This window comes from Phasianus colchicus, chromosome 13, assembly GCF_987193195.1.
Source record: "Phasianus colchicus chromosome 13, bPhaCol1.hap1.1, whole genome shotgun sequence".
NCBI lineage: Eukaryota > Metazoa > Chordata > Aves > Galliformes > Phasianidae > Phasianus > Phasianus colchicus.
In genome coordinates this window covers 2,355,626-2,364,774 of record NC_143448.1, presented here as the reverse complement: position 1 = coordinate 2,364,774, position 9,149 = coordinate 2,355,626, and the positions used below count along the sequence as shown (strand labels likewise).

At 56.5% G+C, this 9,149-nt stretch overlaps 1 protein-coding gene across 2 annotated transcripts; it reads left to right on the top strand.

Annotated features, from left to right (window-relative positions):
* Positions 1-1,213: 1,213 nt before the first annotated feature.
* Positions 1,214-3,265, top strand: TPPP3 (tubulin polymerization promoting protein family member 3). 2 transcript variants are annotated; one of them, XM_090149799.1, is made up of 3 exons: positions 1,214-1,606; positions 2,303-2,456; positions 2,599-3,265. In XM_090149799.1, exons 1-3 carry the CDS (start codon positions 1,515-1,517, stop codon positions 2,785-2,787), a joined length of 435 nt encoding a protein of 144 aa, XP_090005925.1. In that variant the 5' UTR covers positions 1,214-1,514; the 3' UTR covers positions 2,788-3,265. The 2 variants fall into 2 exon arrangements, with proteins under 2 accessions (XP_090005925.1, XP_031471000.1); XM_031615140.2 differs by having other exon boundaries at positions 1,216-1,611.
* The last annotated feature ends 5,884 nt before the right edge of the window (positions 3,266-9,149 follow it).

Here is a 9,149-nt window from a genome sequence, read left to right as displayed (position 1 = left end):
ACAACAAATGCACAACAAACCCCAGCCCTTAGAAACCGAAACCTGACCTGCTCGACCCGGCCTGTGGGACAGCAATGGGGCAGCACGCCCGGCTCGGCTCCGGGCCCTTCTCACTTGGCTCCCCAGATGTGCCAGCCCTTGTTCACCCAGATGTGCTGCCTGTTGGGGATCCAGATGTGTCACCCCTCCGCTGCCAAGATGTGCCACCCTTTGGCCACCCAGGCTCTTCCGAGCTCCATCCCAGCAGATGTTCAGCAGCCCCTGGGGATATCCATTTGCAGACATGCTCGAGGGCATCGTGCTCTGGGCAGCTCCATTGGACCAGGTCACCTCCATCCTATGTGAGCAGTACAAGGCAGGCAGAAGAGGAGGGCTTGGTGGGCGCTTTGCAATAGCAGCATTTCTGCTTTTCTCTTAGTCTCCAGGGAGATAAAAAAAAATATCCAGAAAACAGCAAGAAAAATCCAACTTCCTCCTGGCTGCCATTGTGTGAGAGCTTCGTATTGCCTCTCAGCATGGCTCCGTGGACCCCCATCCAGTTCTGCTCCCAAAGAGCAGTGATGCAGTGGCACAGCTGCCCAGGGATGGGGGGGATTCACCATCCCTGGAGGTGTCCCAGAGCCGTGGGGATGTGGCACTGGGGGACGTGGGCAGTGAGCACGGTGGGGTTGGGGATCTGAGAGCTTTCTTCCAACCTCGGTGGTTCTTTGATGATGGAGGAGTGAGGATGGAGGATGAGGGAGGAAGGATGGAGGATGGCAGAGGGAGGACGCGGGGATGGAGCTGCCGATCCCTTCTCATAGAGCCAGGAGGGGCTCCGGTTGTCACAGCAGAGCCGGGTCCCCCAGCCTCCATTCCCTCCCGGCTCCCCCCGCACAACCGCTGCGGGCGGACACCTCCGGCCGTGTGTCGGTCCGGGCAGGGCGGGAGGGGGCGGCCCCGCGTTCCGTCCCGCAGCCCCTCCCGCAGCCGTGGGCCGGCGCGGCGCCAGCGCGGGGACTTAAACAGCGGCGGCGGCGGCGGCCGCGCCCAGAGAGCGGCACCGGGAGGTGAGAGCGGGACCGGCACCGGGAGCCGGCGGGGGGCGGGGGGCACCGCGGCGTCGGGACCGCTCCGAGGGACCCGAACCCTCCGTTAGGGGTCCGCATCCCCCGGGGCCGCGCCTTCCAGCCCTAGCGACGGTCGCTAGGCAACGCGGCCCTGCCCTTAGCGACGGTCGCTAGGCAACGGGGGGGGGGGGATGCCGCGCTGGCGACGGGCTCGGGTCTGGGAGCCGGCTGAGGGATGCGGGTGGGTGGTGGCCAGGATGGGGGTGGGCTGATGCGCTCGCATCCGAAGCCGCAGTTCCCGAAGGCATCTCTCAGCTGTCGGCAGCATCCCGGTGGTGAGGGGCCGCTCTGCCCCGACCCCGTCCTGCGGCACCATGGCGGGGAGCGCTGAGATGGCATCGCTGGAGGAGAGCTTCCGCAAATTCGCCATCTACGGTGACACCAAGGCCACGGGGCAGGAGATGAATGGGAAGAACTGGGCCAAGCTGTGCAAGGACTGCAAAGTCATCGACGGCAAAAGTGTCACCGGCACCGACGTGGACATTGTGTTCTCCAAGGTGAAGTAAGTGATTGGGCTGGGGTCTCCCGCGTGTCCCCGTGGTGCTGATTGTAAATCGATGCAAATCTGCAGAATGGGGAGCTCAGATTTTGAAGCTCAGATTTTGATGTCGTGCGCAGATGAAACAGGAACCCAACTTCTCATTCTGCAACAAGAGGATGCTCAGGGCTGTACAGTGGGGTGTGGCACAGCTTTGAGCTCAGGGAGGGCTCTGAGCTCGGGACCTGGGGATGCTTTTGTGGTCCCCGTGAGCATGGTGGCAATCAATGCTGCACCAGGGCGCAGAAGTGACAGTGGATGGGGATGCAGCTCCCCCCATACTGCTGTCTGGGTTCTCTTGTTCCCAGCTGGAACCAAGGGACTTTGGGCACCGAGGTGATGCCGATGGGGGAAGAACAAAGCACAGCAGCTCTGTGCCAAACTGGGCAATGAGGGGAGGTCAGGAGCAGTGATGACAGATGCACATACCCTCCCATCACCAGCAACCAAATTCCCAGTGAGGTTTGGGCACAGAGGGCTGTAACACCACGGGCTGCAAAGCTCCTAGAGCCCATCCAGCCTGACCTGTGCAGCCCTACTGCATTTTGGAGGTGGCTGAAGAACCCCAGGTTGGGGGAAGAGCGTTTTGGGGTCCTCAGAATGCGGCTTGGACCGGCACAAGGTGATGCTCACAGCATATGTTTGGTGCTTGCAGAGGGAAGACAGCCCGCGTCATCAACTACGAGGAGTTCAAGAAGGCCCTGGAGGAGCTGGCCCCGAAGCGCTTTAAGGACAAGGGCAAGGAGGAGGCGTACGAGGCCATCTGCCAGCTGGTGGCTGGGAAGGAGCCCATTAATGTGGGCGTCACGGTGAGAGCCGGGGGCACGGGGTGAGGATGGGGCTCTGCTTTATGGGAGCCCTATGGCCACGGGTTTGGGTTCCCGGCGGGTGTCAGGAACCGGCATGGGGTCGGGATGCTGGCTGACCCGCTGTGTCCACGTCCCCGTGCAGAAAGCCAAGAATGTGGGTGCCGTGGAGCGGCTGACGGACACCTCCAAGTACACGGGGTCACACAAGGAGCGCTTCGACGAGACGGGCAAAGGCAAGGGGAAGAGCGGGCGGGAGAACATCGTGGACAACAGCGGCTACGTCAGCGCCTACAAGAACGCGGGCACCTACGATGCCAAAGTGAAAAAGTAGGGACTGCCCCACGCGCTCACCGCCTTCGGTCACGTCGGCCTCGGGACACGGCCGCAGGGCCTGGGAGGCTGCACCGGGGCCGGCCCCATGCTGGCGGGATGTCGGATGCTTCGGGCGAGCGGCCGGGCTCCGTCTCAGCGCCGCGTCCGTCCTTCGTGCATCACCCCCCGCCTCTGCAGCGCTGCTCCATGGGGTGCCCTGCCGGCACCTCGGCCCTCCCTACCTCAGGCCCTGCGGGACCGCAGCCCACCCTCCCCATCCCTGGCGTCGCAGCCTTCCCATCTCCCCGTTGGGATGCCGCTTGCCATGGGTCCCATCGCCCAGCACAGCTCCCAGAATGGGGTCCCAACCACCACCAAAGGTCCCTGAGCCCCCATCTCTGCACCCACGTGGGCTCCCACTGCCCCCAAGGAGCCTGAACCAAAGGATGCCGCAGCCCCGCGCTGTCACCCCGCAATAAAGCCCCCTCCGCACTGACGCCCCGCCTCTGGTTCCGTCCGTCTGTCCATCTCTCTGACCGCCTTGGCCAGCCCCAGGGCTCGCTTCCTGGCTGGCCCTGAGTTGCCTGAGCAACCGCAGGCACAAACACAGCGCCTGGCTCCGGCCCCCGCTCTGTTTGCAACCAAACACACCGCGGGCTCCTGGTAACCATCCCTGGGAAGCAGCCGCGCTTGGGCTGGGGTGGTGCGTGGGGCTGGGCGCTGCCACCCCAACGCCTGCAGTGTCAGCACTGCCCAAGCACCGGGCTGGTGCTCACAGTGCTCTAGGAGCTGCTCGTGGCTCGGCTGCCCGCCAGCTCACGTCCCTCTGCACCTCCCTTTGTAAAGGCAGGAGGCTGTTGTGCTGCCCCTAGGCTGGTGCTGGCATCGCTCCCTGGCACGACGATGGGCTGGGGGTGTCTGCCCCACTTTGAGCAGGTCTTACGAGGGTTGTGGGGCTGTCTGTGCCCCTTGTCCAGGGTTCTAGCTGATTCCCATTGTCTGACTGCAAAAGGATGCATGAAATGCCCAGGGCTGGGCTGAACCACAGCTCTTGGGGGTCAGCACTTATGCTACCCGTCCCTGTCCTTCTGCATGTGGAAGATGCAGTGAGGCAGGACATTTTGCAATGAGTTGAGCAGCCGGGCCTGTGGGGCTGACCAAGGACAGGAGCAGCAGGGATACCCACATTAGGGCAGCTCTGCTACCTCCCTTCCTGAATGGGAATCAGGCTGTGGGACCCCTGGGCACAATGGGGACACTGGGGAGGTGTCCCTGAGGTACTGAGAAGCTCATTAATGTGTTGATCTAATCACAACCTCTCCCCAAAGGGCAAAAGTGCTGTGTTTGCCCCAAACCTTAAAAGCTCAGTCATTGGCCCAAGGATCTGGATGTGCTTTTGGGGAATCATGACCCAACCACATGGCTTACAAATGGTGCGGATGCAATGGGCACATGGCTGGACCTCTTTGCTGGGTTGGGCAGCACTAACATCCCACTCCTACCAAGCCAGCCCCAAGGCAAGCAGTGCTGGCAAAGACCCAGCAGGGCCAACCTAAAGAACAACTTTGTCAATGGGGTGTTCAACATGGCAAGGAAGGTCTGGCCAACATTGATACGAGGCTCCCACCTAAGGGTTGGGAAGGTCCTGGTGATCACAGGGATAGCTGATGTAAAGAGGCAAATGTCATATCTTACTTTAGACAGGGTAAGGAAGAGGATCTGGAGAGCAGCCTTTCAGTCCTCGGGAAGGCGGTGGGGCAAATGCTCCTGGGAGGTAATTCTGGGCAGGTGGAGGACAGACAGATGACAGGGAATGGCCACCAAGGACCCACAAGGACAAGGCAAACCTGAGTAACCCCATGGCCTTCTACAACAAAGTAGAAGGGGAGAACAGGGGCAGGGTCAGTGGCTGGATGAGATTATCTTAGTGGTCTTTGATGACTCTATGACTCTATCCCATCTAGACATTAGATTCAGCATGGTTTGCTCCAGGAGACACAAAGGACAGGACGGCTGGGTGGGTGGAAATCCGGTCAGGCCACCAGGTTCAGGCTGCCCAGTGAATCCTGAAGTGGTGCCACGGGCTGCTGGGGCAACAGAGGGCTTGAAACATCAGCAGCAGGGCTGCCTTCAGCCATGTGAAGCGACACAGCCTAAACGGAGGGCTTGCAGCCGCTTCCCTTTGCTAATGAATTGGCTCTGGCCAAGCATTTGCTTCAAGCTTGGCTCCACACCAGCTCCAGAAAGCCACTTCACAGCCAGCATAAGCAGAGGAGCCAGCAGGCAGAAGGTGTCTCGGCCAGCATTTATGTCACTTGCATTTATCGAGGTCCCAGCTCTAAGCTTGCAGCCCATTTTTTTCCCTTCCCATGTGTCCCCTTCCCTTGGCTTGGGAGAGAATATATGGGATGGCAAGAGCAGAACCACAATGTGTCACTGTCATCCCAAGGGAACCAGGAGGCCTGGCTGGTGGTGGAGGAAGGGAGCAAAGTCTTCAGGGCAGCAGGAACATGATGAAGAATACGTGGAGACACAGAACCACAGAATATCCCGAGTTGGAAGAGACCCATCAGGATCACGGAGTCCTCCCATTCCTGCCCATTGGTACGAGTAGCTCTGTACCTGCTGACACCAGCAGTCTTGGTCCTCATTAATTTATCTTCTTTCTGCAAGCTCATTCCTGGCACCTTCCCTTCCTGTGCTCAAGCAGATCCAAGGCTCTCCTGAGCAGAAGGCAGGTCCCTGGGCTATGAGCTTCCATAGGGAAAAGGGCCTCAACAGGGTGGGAGCAACCAGCCTTCCTCCCTGCAATGGGGGGTTAAAAAAGACCATGAAAAACTGAGGTTTCAGACAAACTCAGTTATAACTCAAAGCCTGAAACACAGAAGCATTATGGTTGGAAAGACCTCTAAAGATCATCCAGTCCAACCACTGACCCACCCCCACCGTGCCCACTGGTCCATCCCTCAGTGCCACATCCTCACGGCTCTTGAGCACCTCCAGGTTCTCCAGCACCTCCCTGAAAGATCAGGGAAGATGAGGCCATCCTCTCTGAAGGCAGACATATTGGTCATTGAATGCTAACTTCCAAGGGAAGCAACAAAACCTCTTCCTCATGGCCACGTCGTTGAAGTGGAGCATCATTTATAAAGAGCAGATATTTTTGGCCTTGATGGGTGCATGGGAGCGACCTCCTTTACTGCAGGATTCAGCAGGTCCCCTTGCTAAGCACAGATCCAATGGGTAACGTGGCTGATGATGGGAAGCTTGAGACACTTTTTGAGCCCAATGAAGTCAGCCTGTGTTTGATCTGATGCCTTCCTGGGCTCCTTGCTCGGGTGTCATTAAGTTCACATAAATAAATCAGAAACTGAGGCCAAGAGAAGCAATCAGTGTCTGGCAGCACGGAGTGCACTGCTCCCTCTGCACAGTTCCGGGCTCTTGGCATGGGTGAAGCCCTGTGGGAACGCCAGCTCCATCCTGGAAACTGTGTGAGCTGCTCTGATGAACTGCAAAGCAGACGTGGTGAGGCTCTGCAGCATGAAAACGGCTCCGTGCATTTTGAATTCACCCCGTTTGAACGGAGCTGGTGCAGGGAAAAAAAAAAAAAAGATTAAAGTTGAAGCTACAGCCCCACGCTGATGGAAAGAGTGATGCTATCCAGGTGGGACGCTACCAAAAGATGACCTTAAATTTCTGCTATATGAGCCATTTCTCCGCTTCCCTTGGGAGCTCCCAGGCTGATCTGAAATCTAAAAGGAAGGGCTAAAAGAATGAAAGGAAGGGCTTTGTGCTTTGACAGCAACCCGAGTGCCTGGGATGATGGGCTGGGCTCTTTGAGGGGTCATTTTAATCTGGATGTGTGTTTTGGGCAGCCCAAAGACCCCGGTTTGAATACAGATCTTACAAGCAATGCCAGGCACACGCTGAGGTTGATGCAGTAGCATTGCAGAGCAAATTGAATGAACTCAATGACTTTCTTCCCAGCACGGCACGATCTCAGCTGAAATGTTATTAGATGGGAGCCATCCCCATGTCTTGTTAACCCAATAAGTGTGGCAGGAGGAGGAGGATAGGGGCAGATGATGCTGAGAAATGGACCGGTGCAAAGATCAGATTCTCCAGCAGGAGATGCGTGGGATATAAAAACAAACAGAGCCCACGTTTCACGGCTGTTCTGCTCTCCTCACGGAGGACAATTGCTCAATTGCTGTGAAGCAAAGCTCGGAGCAGAGCTGCATGCAGATCGCAGCCGTGCTGCTCTCACAATGGGCCGATGGCTGAAGAATGGTGCATTTTTGGGGAGGATGAGCAGCTCTGTGAGCAGTGTGAGCGCTCCCTTTGTGTGGCTGTTGCAGCATGATGTGTTTGTGTTTAAAAGAGCTGGGTGAGATTGATACAGAAAAGACTCACGGGGCAGACAGGCACTCAGCAGTGTAAACACACTGTGATGGGAAAGACTGTTCCAAAAGGGGTAAACTGACTTCCATCTATTCAAATCCACATTCAAATATGCATACACTGAGGAAGCCTGTACTTCACCTCTGTATTTCTAGACAACTACAGCCATGACTCATTTCAAGATTGCATGCATTGCTGCCACACAGTGATTAATAACTGCACCCATTCCAGCTGTGTTCACCTGAAGCAGCTGGGAGCCCATAGAGGAGCCCATTGCAAAAGTCTCTCACTTTGATCCTTGATTCTTCCCCTAAAGAAGTAAATCTGTTGTAGCCAGGATATTCCTGACTCTCCACCCACTGAACTGGCACATTTCTAGCTTGGCTTCCAAGCCTGCAGCCTCAATGAATGAATTTGCCACTCTTTACACTTGTGATGAGACAAAAATCGACCAACCAACATCACCAAGGGCTGCAGAATGAGATGGGTGTTAAGAGGAATGAAACACTTCTCTGTGTCGGTGGCTGGCAGGCTCCTAGGAGCCTCCCCAACGCTGAGTGACCCATCTGCAGAGTGGTAAATGACACAACGCAGCACAAATGTAAGCAAACCTCTGTGCCACTGCTTTGTTTGTTTGGAACACATTCCTAAAGAAAAAAAGAAAAAAAAAACAACAAAAAACACAAAGCCATTTTCAAGGCATTCATGCATACGTGTGCAGAACCAACCTGAGCAAACAATAGCAGACGAGGCACAAAGAGATATTCAGGCATCCTGGCAGGGAGCCGAGCTGACGTCAGAAAACAAACCTAAACAGAGATGTTACTATGGATATTTGTTACGATGGGTGGTGGTGGTTGGGTTGGTTTTTTTTTTTTAGGACTAATTGGGAACAAATTTGAGCTTTGGATTTAAACATTTCCTTGCAGCATCTGCACTGCTGCCCAGCCTGCACTGAGCATTTTAGACTCAGGGAGCTGGAGCACAGGGCTGCAGGTCGATGTGGGGTGAAGCCTGCTGTGCTCCTGCCCCACGTCGTTGCTGCAGATTCAGCTGGTGGCCTTGGGAAGGTCGTGCAGCCTGGCTGCCCTGGGATGTATAGCCAGCACCCTGCAGCTAATCACAAACTGAAGGTTCCACCTGCTGAGCTCCTTCATAAATCTGGCTTTACTTGCTTTCTTGAGGCAGAGCTTTGAGAACAACGAGGAGCTCTGCATGGGTGAACATCACAGCTGGCTCCCTTCTGCAGGTGGACCATGTAGGAATGGTGCCTTGCAGCCGGTGCATCCCGCAGCCTGAGGAAGGGAGCAGGAGCACTGTTAGAGAGCAGAGGCTCAGGCCTGCCTCTGTCTGTGACAGCCTGCAAGAATAAAACAAAACACAAAACCAGCGTGTGCAGCACATGGGAAAGGCAGCAATTCCTGCAACTTGGCCACGCATGGAGGATGATCAGGGAGAACTGCCTGCCTGAAGGCTTGCTGTGGAGCGGACAGACAGACAGCATTTCGGGGCTGGGCACGAGACAGAACCAGCAGGAAGAAGGCTACAGAGGCAGAACGATGGATGTTTGTTTGTCTGCTTTCCTGGGAAGCAGAAGCAGGCAGAGTGCAGCCAAACAGCTCCTCTCCGTGGCCAGCACAGATACTGATAAATAAACAACGCTGGGAATGGGTGAGAAATCTGGAAAGGATCCTGTGGGATGCTGCAATGGCAAACAGGATGAACAACAAGGAGGTGTTGGCTGGCCCCAGTATCTCTGAGGGGAGGGGGGAAAAAAGGCTTCTAAAATGCTCTGCTACAGACAGGAGGTTGATGTGTGCTCAGAGCCCTGTTCAGCCCAGACCCAAAGGAGAAGAGGTTGGAGGCTGTGGATGCCCCATCCCTGCAGGCATTCGAGGCCAGGCTGGATGTGGCTCTGGGCAGCCTGGGCTGCTGGTTGGTGACCTGCACGCAGCAGGGGGTTGAAACTGATGATCACTG

Excerpts from the sequence above, each read along its gene's own strand:
- TPPP3 (XM_031615140.2), top strand. The coding sequence starts at position 1,424 with ATGGCGGGGAGCGCTGAGATGGCATCGCTGGAGGAGAGCTTCCGCAAA. Across the intron at positions 1,612-2,302 it reads ATTGTGTTCTCCAAGGTGAA|AGGGAAGACAGCCCGCGTCA; the intron begins GTAAGTGATTGG and ends TGGTGCTTGCAG. Across the intron at positions 2,457-2,598 it reads CCATTAATGTGGGCGTCACG|AAAGCCAAGAATGTGGGTGC; the intron begins GTGAGAGCCGGG and ends GTCCCCGTGCAG.